At 39.1% G+C, this 14,486-nt stretch overlaps 2 protein-coding genes across 24 annotated transcripts in view; one reads left to right on the top strand and one right to left on the bottom strand.

The window, feature by feature from the left end:
* The window catches only part of rxfp3.3a2 (relaxin family peptide receptor 3.3a2), a 446,825-nt gene that overhangs the window by 158,253 nt on the left and 274,086 nt on the right, over positions 1-14,486 (top strand). The window lies entirely within an intron of this gene.
* myo9aa (myosin IXAa) overlaps positions 1-14,486 on the bottom strand; it is a 92,250-nt gene that overhangs the window by 69,681 nt on the left and 8,083 nt on the right. For 15 of the 23 annotated variants that reach the window (XM_083558668.1, XM_083558686.1, XM_083558687.1 and 12 more), the window contains exon 2: positions 2,874-3,801. In XM_083558668.1, coding sequence (XP_083414794.1) covers positions 2,874-3,719 — 846 coding nt within the window. In that variant the 5' untranslated portion in view covers positions 3,720-3,801. The remainder of the gene's footprint in view (positions 1-2,873; positions 3,802-14,486) is intronic. The other 8 variants (XM_083558690.1, XM_083558673.1, XM_083558679.1 and 5 more) reach the window with 1 other exon arrangement.

The raw sequence follows: 14,486 nt of genomic DNA, 5'->3' as shown, positions 1-14,486 counted from the left end.
CCCTTGGGTTTGTCTCACAGCATGTCAAATAAGACGTTCCAAGAAAAGAGAACAGGATTTACTTTGTAACACTGCTGTAAGCTGAACTGTACAATTCACAACAACCCAATGTAGCAAACAAAACCATCCATGCCTTACCCAGAAGAATCGTGAGCGGTTATACAGTTAGCCCTATTATTAATACGATTTTGAAAAGCCACACTAACAAACAAAGAGGCTTGTGACCCAGCCATTCACCAAATCATGTGAGAGTCACAATGTTTCTTGTAAGTTTTTAACTTGTTCTATGCTTTTTTTTTTTTTTTTTTTTTTAGTCAACAGTTCAGTGATGCTCACTAGCTTCTCCTGTGTTCTCCATACACAGTTCTGTGTGTATGTTGTGTGGTCTTTTTAAAGAAAAACAAAAAAATGCCAGAGAAAATATCTGCCTGGAACCACACCAAGAACACAAGGAATTCAGCATGTATAAGGAGACCATGGACGCTTCTGACCAGATAAATGCTCATCTAATGAGCCTGCAATGTGAACACTACAGCATGCAGTGATTCAAGTTTCATGTCCACTCCCTAGGTCAGATGATACTCAAATATTTTGGCATTAATTGATTCGAAGCAGACCTTCTTTCCATGGTCAGCAAATCTTCCAACCCATACTGCCCCACCCAGCAGTGGCAGGAATTCACAATAATCCAACTAGTGCATTAAAAAAAAAAAAAAAAAAAAGATTTTTTTTTTTTTTTTTTTTTTTTTTAGATTTTATGGTGAACCGTGGTGCCAAGCCATGCAACGTCCCAGGATCGAACAATATAGCATTAACTCTTTTGCTAAAGGTGCATTTCATTCGTAATCCTTATTATCCAAGTGACAAAAAATGGGGGAGTTTAGCTGAAATAATCAATCAAAATGTTTGCCATCACACAATAAAAACAAACCAACAATCTTTGAGAAATATATTAAGATTGCACTGCTTATACACTTTTTTAATTTGGAACAACATGGCTGTAAGTAAACATTATGAAAAGCTTAACTCTCCTCTGCATAAACGTGCTGTGAGCACGCAACTCACAAAAACTCCAGGTAATAGATTAAGACCTCGATTCAGGGCCTATTATTCATAACAGTGAGTCACTGTATAAAATACATAGAAGTCGGAATTATCAAAGCTACTGAGCAGGCACAGGTCCAGGAAAGACTTTGGTTTTAAAAAAAAAAAGAGAGAAAGAAAAGAACAAAAACAGTATTAAAGAAACTGACAGAACTTCAGGGTTGGGCACACACACACACATGCATGCATGCACGCGGTCAAACAAGATATTTGCTTTTTCTGTTTGCTGTTGTCTGTTCCTTTAATAGCAGGGTTGTCCGGATACGACAAAGTGCTTGAATTAAAGGCTTTACCTCTTGTGCAACTCCAAAAAAAGTACAATACTGCTCCACCTACAAACATAAACAGAGACGTGTTCGAGAACGTGGCTACTCGGCAGTGGGATGACCATCACCTCTGAACAGGTGATTTCAGATGTTTATGATTTATTACAAACAAACAAAAAACAAACAATGCAAACTCGGGGAAGTATTGCAGCTGAACAAATGGTCTTCCTTAAAATTACAGGAAAAATAGTCACCGGTTAGGCAGTAGTTTGGGGAGAACCGCATACAATTGTGATTGTCAGGGGTGCAGAATATTTGGGCCACAAAATAGGAAGCACAGGAGTATATAGAATGTCTTTGCAGCATAAACAATTAAGCTGAGCCCTAAACATGTTCCAGCATGACAAAGTTCCTGTATACAAATCTCCAAAAAGACAAGCGGGATGAGGTTGACAAACTCTAAATGTGTCCAGAACAAAGCCCTGACCCTCAACTCCACTGAACACCTTTGGTAACTCTGAATTGAACCCCTGACCTCTTCACCCTACAGCAGTGCCTGATCTCACTAATGCTCTTGTAGCTGAATGATCAACTAATCCCCACATCCACACTAATAGAAAGCCTTCCCAGAAGAATAGATAAAATATAATGTGAAAAGTAATAAATAATATCAAACAAGGACATTTTGGTCAGCTGTCCAAAAACAAATAGCTCTTTAGAGAAGCCTAGAAACCAGTCCTTGTTTAGGCCAGATTAAAAGTGCACACCTGAGATTGGCTGGTTTTTGACAGGTCTTTGATAGTTAGTGCTCTACAAGCTAATCGACATGTGCTGTACACTTTGGCAGGGTGGGGTGACTAATCTATCTCCTGCTGTGTGAGGGAAAAGAATGAGAGCTACCTGTGAAACTGCAGCCTCTGTGCTACACCCCTCCAACATGCCGCATTAACCGGTGAAGCAGAGATATGCAATCACTTTGTGCAAACAATTAAAGCCGGGTCCCTGCACTTGAAAAGCATTTGACAGTGCAGGTGAGTTGGTGATTAACCTCAGAAATTAAACATTAGCTTTCTGACAAAAGCAGGTTAATCACTGTAGGAACTCAAACACTCCAACACACTTCGGATTTACAGTGTACGCTTCTGCTTTTAAATGACGCGGTGACATTAGTTAACAATGTTCCTCTCAAAAAGTCAGTTTGCTGCCACCAGATAAGGCTGGGAAAAATGAATAGCTGTTTTTTGTTTTTGTTTTTTTACATAGAAAAAGTAAACTATATGAATCATTATTTACTATATTAACATTTATTTTATGTAATTAGTTGATGCTGGATTTTAATCAAGGTAAAATCGAATGCAAAAAAGATGAAAATCACTGCTATCCTATGCAAGGGCTCATTTTAATTCAGGATACATACCAAGCAAGAATAATGTACTGCGTTTAACACGTACCAGCCAGATTAAAATGCTTAATTGCGAGATACTAGAATACACTTGCTCTTACCTCCAACACTGGCCCAGCTCCGAGAATTATCTGCTCCACCCCGCTGGCGAAGCCCTTTTGACTTAGAGCAGTGAGATGATGGATGAGGAAATTGGTGCTCTGCGTCTTCCCTGAGCCACTCTCTCCAGAAATGACGATGCACTGGTTACGCTTCCGTTTCAGCATGGCATGGTAGGCCACATCAGCCACGGCATAGATGTGCGGCTCCAGGTTACCCAGCTGGTGGTTGTCGTACATCTTGACGTATTTGGGGTTGTAGACGGGCAGGAACTTGAAGGGGTTGATGGCAACAAGGATGCTCCCCACGTACGTGTAGATCTTCTCCTGCTTGAAGCGAGTGCGCAGGTTCTCCAGCAGCGTCTTCTCACTCAGGTCAGGAAGCTTGCATAGATCATCGTGGTCCTGGAGCTGAGGCGGGGGCAGCAGTCCTCGCTCTACCATGCGTCGACGTTCCTCGGTCAACTGAAGCCACATGGCCACGTTGCCGTAGTGGATGGAACCGTCCACATTCTTCTCACGCAGCAAGAACCGGTAGTCCTCGCTTCCGGAGCGGTTCTCTAGCGCAGCGCGAGGCCACAGCATCATGCGCTGAGCCGGGCAGTCGCTCGGGTTCAGGATCCATTCCTCGCCACCAAATTCCTTCACCTCGGCCAGCACATAGCATTTGGTGCGGTCCAGCCGCAACCGGGCAATCACCTGCTCGATAACCTCGGCAGCCGTCGTTCTCTTGCGGGCCAAGATCGGGCAGTAAATGGTACCCACGGCGATTGCACCAGGGTAGACACGCAGCGTGAGCTCCGCATCCTCGAAGCAGCGGCGCCGCCCGCCAACATCGCGAATGCTCATGTTGGAGCCGTGCGGCCCATCAGCTCACAGCGTGTGGGTTCTTCAGAAAAGGCACAGAGAACGCTTCAAGACATCACAGCTGCTAAAAGGGGGAAAAGAGAAAAAGAAAGAATTATTACTATGATTTATAAAAAGTTTATTGTGAAACAGCAGAACTGGGATAAAATTTGAAAGCACACACAGTAGTATGCTGCAATGATATCTTGTATCTTGGTTATGCTATTACCAGTTTCATCCACTAGCCCATGTGTTTTTCTTTCCTTTGTGTCTTTCTTTCCTTTGTGTCTGTAGCCTTAAAAGCTAATGAGAATTGTAGAAGCCTTGACTGTTTTAAACAATTGAATTGTACATCGTATTTCAAAATGGAAACATTTCTGAACAATCGGATAATCAGTTAATGAATTTACAGGAGCTAGGTGTCCTAAAGGTAGAGTTTCACCTTCCCAACTATGCTGCTTTGGTTAATCATTCAACTGTTAACTACTTTGGGTTTAATTCGTAACAGAATTGATAAAGTAATAATTTCAACTGGGCAAACTATGGAAAGGAGATTAAAATATGCTTGTAACACACAGACGTACACACAATGAGCAGATTCTGGCTTTAAGCGCACACTGGCTTACTATCTGCTCGTACATAACACAGTGAATCTGCTGGCTGCCAAGATAAGCAGCTGCCTTCTTATTTAACACATACACACAATAAACTAATTCACAGCCATGGCTCTTAATAAAGACTGAACCGGCTCTACGGGTTACTGTTCATTACAAACTGAAACAGTGTCTACAATGACAACAGCAACTCCTAAACCCCTAATGATCCACAAAGAAATGTATTTATTTGGTTTAGTGAAACAATAAACCCAAGGCAGGAATCACAGAAACTGATATTCTATCTTGTCGTTTTGAAATATGCGCCTGTAAACATGGAGATAAGCTCCTTTTCAAACAAGAGCTCAATGGGGAAAAATAAATTGGCCGTGCGACGCGAACACAGCTGTAATGGAGCGCTTCATTTATGGAGCGCCGTGCTCCGTTTATTTACTCTCGTGAGGTCAGCGTGGCTGTGTGTGTTGTCGCCTGTCTCTCATCACAGGAACGATAGTGCTGCAGCTGAAACGGGAGTTGAGCCAAAGAGGTCAGGTGTACAAAGCACAGATCAGAGAGAGAGTGCGAGTGTGTGATTGTGTATACATGTGGGCTTCAAAGACAGGGTGGCCTCATTATTGACATTTTACATTTCAGCATTCACCTGGTTAAAGAGTTGATGTGAAAAGATATGAAAGACATGGGTCATTTACACAAATTAATGGAGAACCGGATGAAAATAGTGTGCAACACAGAGGACACCTGCAAAACCTAAAGTTAATAATTTCAGTAGTAACAGCGCATTCACAGGGAATCAGACGGACTGACGACAGATATTTGATATTATAGTTGACAGATAGCTGTGGTATAACATTAAAGGAGGTGCTCTCACAGGAAACAAACTTATTTACAAGATATAAATCACGTTTAAATCCTAACATATTAAACTGCATCAATGGAGGGTATCTTTCATGCTATTAAGTCATTAGCAAGTAAAAGAGCAGCCCTGAAAGCAAACTAAAATCAATACCAGGAAATGACATTAAATAACACTAACTGATCAGAGGCCAACTAAATTGGAATACCACGCTGCATGCTTTTATTACATTAGTGACTACAAGCTGATACAACACTGAATATTAGTATTAGAAGTGAACTCTCGGAGGACTTGGCCACGTCCAAGCAGAGCAGATAGTCAAAGTTTTGCTTAAAGCGTAAGAACAAGATTTGGAGGACGGTGTGTGCAAGTAGAATGGTTTATTTGAAGAAAAAAAAAAAAAGAAAGTAAACACTGTTATAACTCTAGAATCCTAGCAACTCCATCAGATCATGAGACTGGGTTAAAAATAATGGATTTTGTCATGCTATTGTCATTATCTTTATAGTATGCTACCACTCATACCACCATAAAACAATCGAAGAAAAAGGAAGGCTTTTCGCTTCATACACAAGTAAAGGCTGCATAACAAGCAGTCCATAAATTCTCATGACTAAAATATTTACCATAGATAATCAAGATCACTGATTGATGCCTGTCTGAAGGTTTTTTTGGCAAATCACCAGCCAAGTAAAAAAAAAAAAAAAAAAGAAAAAACCACATTGAAGCAGGCACCTAATCCCTTCAAAGTGATCAAAACCCCTTCAGGCAGGTCCGAGCTAAAAACTTAAGTAAGCAAAAAAAAAAAAACCTTACGGAAACGCCACCCGAATGCAATTGCTGTGGAGATTCTTTTCCGCCTGCTCCCCAAGGCAAGACCAGAAAAACAAAGCTAATTCATTAAAACACAACACTTAAAGTTCAGAGAAATCTGAAATCAACACACACACCCTGGACATGAGCGTTTATCTGCAGCACTATAATTACAGAGTTACTGTTATCTGGCAGTAGGACAAAAACCCCATTAGCAGTGCATCTTTTAAGGAGACAGATGTGGAGTGATGTCATAGTGCCAGTGGTGTATCTTGAGATGCTGATAAAATATTGAGTGCACTGGACCCAGCATCAAACTCCCAGCAGCCTCATCCTGGACTGCTGATACAGACTCATTTACTGCACAATGAGAGACAGAGGGCCATTCAAACACAAAGGCTACATCTCATTTGCAGCAGGCAGGGTGTAAAACTGTGAGTCAAGTTTAGAAACAGGGTCATTGTTAAGATTCCAGTGTACTCTTTCTTCTAATTGCACATACTCACACACGACCATCTGTTGGAAAACTGAAGTTAATGTATTTATCGTATAAAAGAATGTCAGTCGGGAGTGTTACTGTTTGTATATACAGTAATATAAAGCATATCAAGGATTCAGAAGTTCTGTTTTTTTTCTGTAAACATGAAGTACGATGGCTATGCACTATCTTGCATGTTCAAACGTTGCCATGTTACAGTAAAACCCTGTTGGACGAGCATAATTCGTTTGTGAAAATTGCTTGTACGTTCGAACTAATATTCCCCATAAGAATGAATGTAAAAGCGATTTAGTCTCTTCCAAGACCTCATTCCATGGTAGCCTATTTTAACAAACAAAAACACCGCAAATTACCGTACAGTAAACATCATTTAACCCTAACCCCATGTGGTAGTGGTTGATTGAGAGTGTGAGACCATCAGGCAGGTGGTTATAATGTCTTGGCTCATTGGAAGTCCTTAAATGAACGATATTCAGTGTAGTCAAAACTGCACAAATGAAAATGTGAAGCTTTTGAGCAGTGTTGGCGGTAACGCGTTACTTTTGACAGTAACTAATACTGTAACGCGTTACTTTTAAAAATAAAGTAACTCCGTTACCGTTAGGTGCGTTACCCGTTACTTTTTTTAATTAATCAATTTGGGCTTAAGTGTAGACTACAGCCTAACTTGCTTACAGCAGCGTCACATTGTAGGATTGGTGGATGAACCTCTGTAAACACGAAGAAGATGCACTGTAGGATTGGTGGATTACCCTCTGTAAACACGAAGAAGACGCACTGTGGGCGTGTCTCCGTTTATTCAGGTCTGTGCGGCAGTAATGGCGAGTCGAGGCGAGAGCAAGACGAGTTCTCAAAGTGGAAATATGCTCATTATTTCACTTTGGTTGAGCATAAAGGCAAAAACTTTTAAGTCAAATGTAAGTTGTGTCTTTCTGGTTCGAAGCTCGTATTTACTGCGATAAACAGCAACTCCAATCTGCCGAAGCTTCTCCAGGACCTCCATGCCTGAGGAGCTAGTAGCTAGAAGCTAACAACTAAAGTTCTACATTGTTGATAGTTTTAATACTTCAGCTGTGAAAGGAAGATTTTTAAGAGCTCAACACAACAGCAGAAGCCACTTTAGTTTTTGATTGTGAAAATATTATTATTTGTTATTTATTTCAGAAATCTTTGTGATATATTCAGTTTGTGCAGGTCTGACTTCAATAAAAGTGTTTAAAAATTACTTTGTGTTTAAGTCAGTTTTGTGTTTGTATAGACCATAACGCATAAAAGGGCATTAATGGGAACATTAAAGAAGGTTCTTTAAAAAAGTAACTAAAAAGTTACTTTTAACAGTAACGCGTTACTTTTTGGTGTAAGTAACGAGTAACTAACTAGTTACTATTTCTTAGTAACGAGCACAACACTGCTTTTGAGAGAATGAGACTCGGGGTCTGGAAAAGCAGTGACGCAGAGGCCCAGCCTGGCTCGGAGATAAAGCAGGCCCGTGGGAGCAGATAATTACACGAATAATGAGCTCTTTGGCAGTTGGGCCTCAGATTGATTTCAGAGATGGAGAGGTACAAGAGTGCCGAGAGAAAATACCAGCCCAGGCTCCAACACGTTGTCAAGGGTCATCTAATTAGAGCGCAGACCAGACCCAACAGCCGCTCACTCACACGGACACGCAGACAGCGATTTCAGGAGAAAGGAGTGAAACAGGTCAGGAAACACATCCCATTGTGTATTGTGCTATGTAACAATAGTCACTGATGATTTATGGTCTTGATGCACAAAAGTAACTGTTGCCTGTGGCTTTGGCGGTGTTAAAAATAGTTTAACAACATGGTGTCACTTTTACTATGTAACAAATGTAACAGTAATAGACATAAATGACGTCATTTCAAACCTCTGACTAACCCAAAAAGACAACAACCCCTTAATTCAGAATTCCCACTTGGTAACTTGTAAATGAGCAATAGCGGATCTGAGCTTTTGCTTTCAGTCAATCAGCATTCACGAGTATTTGGTTATTTGCAGTCAATAGCAAACAGATCCTGGTATTTCCTTTCCAAGCATATGCAGGAATTATGTTCAAGAAGAACTGTTTAATCGAAGACATGCAAAGTCATAAAAAGGACTCGCTCCTTCTGCGCCAGCTTGAAACATTAACACAAGAACTTCATCTGCTTAACAGACCGCAGCTCAGGCAGGAAGATGTATGTACAAGCGGCGGCAATGATTGTATCTGAGCAATTTCTCTGAAAATGGATGCGTGCTCTGTCCATTGTGCAAGTTACCACAGAGCGTGTAAATTCTCCATGACTGTGAAAGATAGGAACCTTATTAGATAACTTGAGCTTAGATATCTGTACATGGATGAAAGAAAAGGAAAAAAAAGACAAAATAGTTGACATTTTAAGAGAGTGATAGTACGACACTGAACATATTGCCATTTTCCTTCTTGTCTAAAGATGTTAACAAATTTGTGAGAAAAATTACGAAAACAACATGCAACTGATTATTAGTTAAAATCATTTTCAACAATGTGATACAAATGTATAGGGTACTAATTGTTTAATTTCCCCTCCTTTTTGTTAATCTTACATTAATAAATAAATTAAAATAAATAAACAAACCAAATTTGACCTTGCACTTGTATTATACATGATACAATTATTTAGGTTTAAATTCATTGTGACTAATGCTGTACCGGTTAATTCCGTTTCGGCATCTTTGTTCAACCAGGAACGGGCGTCGTCTTTGCCACATGCTTAAAGAATGTCGTTCTGCGGTCATGCACAAAGCTTGAAAGCTCATTAGTGAATGTGTGTAAATAAAATTGTGTGACAATTTAATTCATTAAGAGGCCATCTCTTTTTAGGGCCCATTCAGTGCATGAGGTGTAGGTATTCAGCCACCACCAATAGGATCAGTGCTAGCTCACAAACACATAGCCCTGATTTAATTTTAAAGCAAGAGCCGAGTGTGCCGTGAAAACGCAAACAAACAGGAAAAAGGGCTCAATGCTCGACCACACTGTGGGCAGTGTACAGTAATAACTGTGGTGATGCAGGATGTACAAGAATTACAAGCAAGAAAAAAGAAGGGAAAACAACCAAAAGGTAACAAACTTAAATAATACCTTTGTAATATGGGTTTATGGATTAGAAATGTATAAAATCACTTGTCGTTTTTCAAATGAATAATATTTATAGAGTTGTACATTTGTTTTGGGAAATTCTATTAGTAATTTCTTGAAAAAGCAGCAGTTTTTTCAAAATTCATGTACTCCAGCATATATATTGCAAACAGTCTTAATATTGCGATATGCTAATGCTAGTCTGCAGTTAACTAATTCTGGGAAATTCAGGATCGCAGATAACACCAGTGCCATCATGTTGAGCTCAGAGCATCTGCCCAACAGGCAATTAAAACACATGAATCCCATAAACTGACCAACATGGTGCGAGTGTGTATGTGCTAGTGATTACAGATGGGATAGGATTTCGGAAAGCCTTACAGGCGAGGGACTGTTAATAAAGAACTCATTTCTGTACCAAAAAAAATTTAAAACAAAACCTAATTTCCAGGAGACTCGTGATCTGTGTCTTTACACAATCTGACCCAGAACGCGAAAGCAAGTAAAGCAAATAATGAAAATAAACGAGCTCTTAGTATTAAATAAATCATCTAAAAATAAGTAAAGCACTTATGGAGAATTAGACGGTGGGACAAAGATGTTCCAATATTTATTTTTTAACCCATTATAACTGCTAAATCTCTTATTACAGAGGAAAGGCTGCTGGTGTGTATGGGTGTATATATATATATATATTACATATACACACACACACCCCAATAAGTCCAGCTACACTTAGTTTCTTTTGGACATCTAGGAGATACAGAATGATGCACAGATAGAGCACACTTTCACCACCGAAACCTTATGAGAATCTCTTCACCAAAAGCCACATTTCTATTGAGGAACCAAATACATTTTTCCTCTGAAGACCACAGTGGTGGAAAGTCTAAAAAGCCATTTTAAACCTCTGCATTTGTGCTACAATGTGAGAGTGAAAAACATGGCCACATCCTTGTTCATCTGTGGTTTGCAATGAGCTAGTCCGCCAACTGTGATGAGTGATGCATATTTTTCCGCTGCAAATCAGCAAACTGTATACAGCAGATTTAATAAGAGTCATTGACTTTATGATTGCTCTAAAGCAAATCCCATCTCTTATATAAAGTCAAACTCGTTTAGAAGAAGTTTGGAAACTACTACTCTGGTTATTGTATATACTGTGAGCTGCCAGTTTTACATCACTGAATATATTCAAAAGTTGAGGAGTCCTTAACAAGTCTGAGGTGAGGGGGCGTTTTCTTGGATGGTGCTCAAACCTTTAATCAAATGCTACATTATTTCCGGCTGTAACATCTCTGAAACATTTTTTTTTATTCCAATACTAAGAAAAATACTCATTTACAAAACTGGGAACTCTCACAATGAAGCCAGAGTGAACTCCAGAATGACCAAACAAAGGTTTTTAGTTCTGAAACGTGTACTTCAGCTGAACTTTTACATATTTTACCAGAAAGCTTATTCTATCCAAGAGCTTTTTCCAAATATAATGAAGTTCACATTCTCTTTAATCCTTTTAAAAGACCTTAGAGTAGACGGACAAATGTTAATCTCATCGCTCTGGCCTTTAATGCACACTCAAGACATTTGTTTAGCACAGAGATTTTACTGCAGCCTATTTTGAAAACATTTTTTAAAGTCCTTTTTTAAATACACTTTACTTAGACCTCCATGACCTCTTGTTCCTGAGGTCCATTCTGAGGGCAAATCTAATTATTTAGCATCAATAACCTGATCATATAGAACATACTGAGTAACCACTGCTCATGTCACTCATATCGTTTACTGATGGCAACAAACTTGATCAGTTCTATATTTACCCTAAGTTTTTTTGCGAATATAAAGAGGCTGCATTTGCTCATCATCTGCTTTCTTTTGCTTTGATTACCAGAACAACTAAATACAGCCAGATCATTAGCATGACAATGTAGTCTAGTTTTATGTCAAACAGCATCACATGGTGTCGGATTTTCAAGTCAGACCAATTCTTATGAGAATGAGTATCACTGATGCATCTGTAGTCTAGATGCACAAGGAAGCAGACACTTAGAGGTGGCTTGGCATTTTAAGGGGGAGCTAAGGAATCTTAGAGGATAGAGATCACTTCCTGAAATCAAAGAAAAAGAAAGGAAAGAAAAAAAGTGAGGGGGGGGAAAGGAGAGTGAGAGTGTGTGTGAGAGAAAAAGAGAAAAGGAATTCAGAATCTGTCTCGAGTCAGTCAGCAGCCTGTCGAGGAATGAGTGGTCAGCGCGCGCACACACACACACACACACACACACACACACACACACACACACACACACACACACACACACACACACACACACACACACACACACACACACACACACACACACACACACACACACACACAGAGGGAGTAATGACATCACTCACCAGAGCTACTCCACTCACTACCAAGGTGATTAGCAAATCGGCTCTCTGATTCAAACAGGCCTGATTCAGCTAGCCATCATGAAAAGCCTTTTGTGTGATTTTCGTTCCCTCCTGAATACCGAATCCTCAAATCAGCCCTGCACATCAGGCCCAACACAGATTGAAATACATTCAGTCTTCATTAGTAACATCAGAAATTCAAACTACTTAACAAAATAATAAAATGACTTGGTAATCCTTTCTGTTATATAAACACCCAGATCATTTGGATTGTCTCTTTAAATCTTGATTCGATCTAAATATTAAAAGATAAATGGATTGTCCATGAGTTATAAAAGATTAAATAAGAATTAAATTAAGAACCACATTTTTGTGCTCATACTTGTAGATTCTAAAAGCTCATCTAATTCAATCCAAATGAGAAGAGTTCAGAGCTACAAACCTGCCAGCTCTATTTATATCATGTTTTTACAATGAGTGTGTATTAGCATTTCAAAGGATTGTGCGTAGACATCAGACATCCGAGTGTGTGATATTCTCAATCCTTCCACATCACACAGCATTCAAAAGAGCAGGCTGCTCTGCTTTTAGAAGCTCGGCTACATTAAAGAAACCCGATCTTAATGATTTACAATGACAACGAGGCTATAAATAGACAGAGGTTAAACATGGACTTTACACACAGCCATAATTGTGTGACTAGAGATGAAACAAAAAAACTGATTCAACCCCATGAACATCAGGAATATGTAAATTAAATTGCTATAGGTATAAGAAAACTGCCTGTAAATGTCTCTAGCCCATGCACTAAAGCATTTATGATCAATTTCTGGGCAAAAAATGCAAATAGGAAACACCATCTTTGAATATCAATGATCTAACATTAGCCAGCCAGCTATATTTCTCACAGAGAAAAAAAATTTGATTGTAATTACATTTTCTCTGTAATGTTTTTCCATGGTGATTGATCAATAATCAAACAAGCCAAAGTTAACTGGAGGCAACATGCATAATTGCTGCCATATCACATCACTTTCAAGCACAATTGAAACGTTTTTAAATGACTGTTGCTGATATAAAACGGTTTGTCACTAAAATAACTGACGAAAAAAAAAAAAAAAAAGGAAATAAAAATATTCCAGACCAGAAGGCAGTTCTGACGAAATGGCTTAAATATGTTATTACTTTCTACATAATTTACTAATTATAGGAAAACTACAATGGCAAAGTTTAGCAAATAGTATGACAAATGTTACACATATATATATATATATATATATAAAAATAAAAGGCCATAAAGTCTTAACCCAACAGCAAAAAAAAAAAACAGGCTAGAACAAACATTCGGACTTTGGGAACACAATCTCAGCACTGTGTGGCCGGATGCATCCCTGGACTTCTCCTCTTATCGTTAGACTAAAAGCACCCCTGGGCAAATATGAGCATAAAAACTGTGAACACAAGGGGTTGTTACTTATTGATCACGTTATTAAAATAAATGTGGAAACGCCAATAACACAAAGACCACAGCAGTTTCTATCCTGCTTTAAGCTTCTTTATCGCTACAGAGATGCACTTTAATTTAATGATAGAAATGAAAGCCATCTGTTTTGGAACGAATTCTGAAAGGTTGTGCTAAAAAAAAAAAAAAAAGACTTGGCTATCGATCAGATTGGCTAAAAACATGCTCCAGCATCTCTCATAAAAGCTGTACAAAGCATTTTTATTTTATTACATGACACCAGACTCCATGCAAAGGATGAGAATCAGACTCCAGAAGGGAAGAGATGAGTCATCCTGCAACAAGCTCTAAAACAGCTTTTGCTAGTCCTCATACTGTAATGCATCCCACATCGCAACAGTGGGCAGAAAAGACACATTTTAGCTCCAATGTCAAACAGAGGAACAACCTATGCAAAATCTACAACACAAGACCCTAAAAGGAAATTTGCCTTTGTTGTGCTGGTCTCTTAGTTTCTCAAACATCACTGTAATAATGAATTTTAAGAAATGTTATAATTTATAAATCAGGGAAGCACAGAAGCCCCACCCCAGATAAAGATCTTACTCTATAGTAGTAGCAAGTACGTTCATCTGGGGGTTTTTGGCCGGATGTCTTCTTTTTCCAATCATTGCTTGATTTCACTGAAACTGTTCTGGATCACATATGACATGCATTTCTCTGAGAGGTTTCTCTCTCAACAGTGCTCTCTGTCCTAAGAAAATAATTCCATCTTTATACACAGTCAGTGCTTCAATCTTTAAGTGCAAGCAAAAACCTGTCATTTGAATCTTCAAATGTTCTTTATATTCATCTCCGTCATTAAGCTACAGTCAGGCTTGTTAGACTTGGCGAAACTCTATTGGCTGTTGGGTAAAGCAGTCGAGGTCAGCTTGACTATGTTTTAAAGGGGAATACATCAACATACAGAATCAAAGCACAACCCGAGTGTCTTTAAATGGTGGACAA

The sequence above is a fragment of the Silurus aristotelis genome, assembly GCF_946808225.1.
Source record: "Silurus aristotelis genome assembly, chromosome: 13".
Taxonomy (NCBI): Eukaryota; Metazoa; Chordata; class Actinopteri; order Siluriformes; family Siluridae; genus Silurus; species Silurus aristotelis.
Note: the sequence above shows the minus strand (reverse complement) of the source record. Positions and strands in the feature narration are given on the sequence as shown.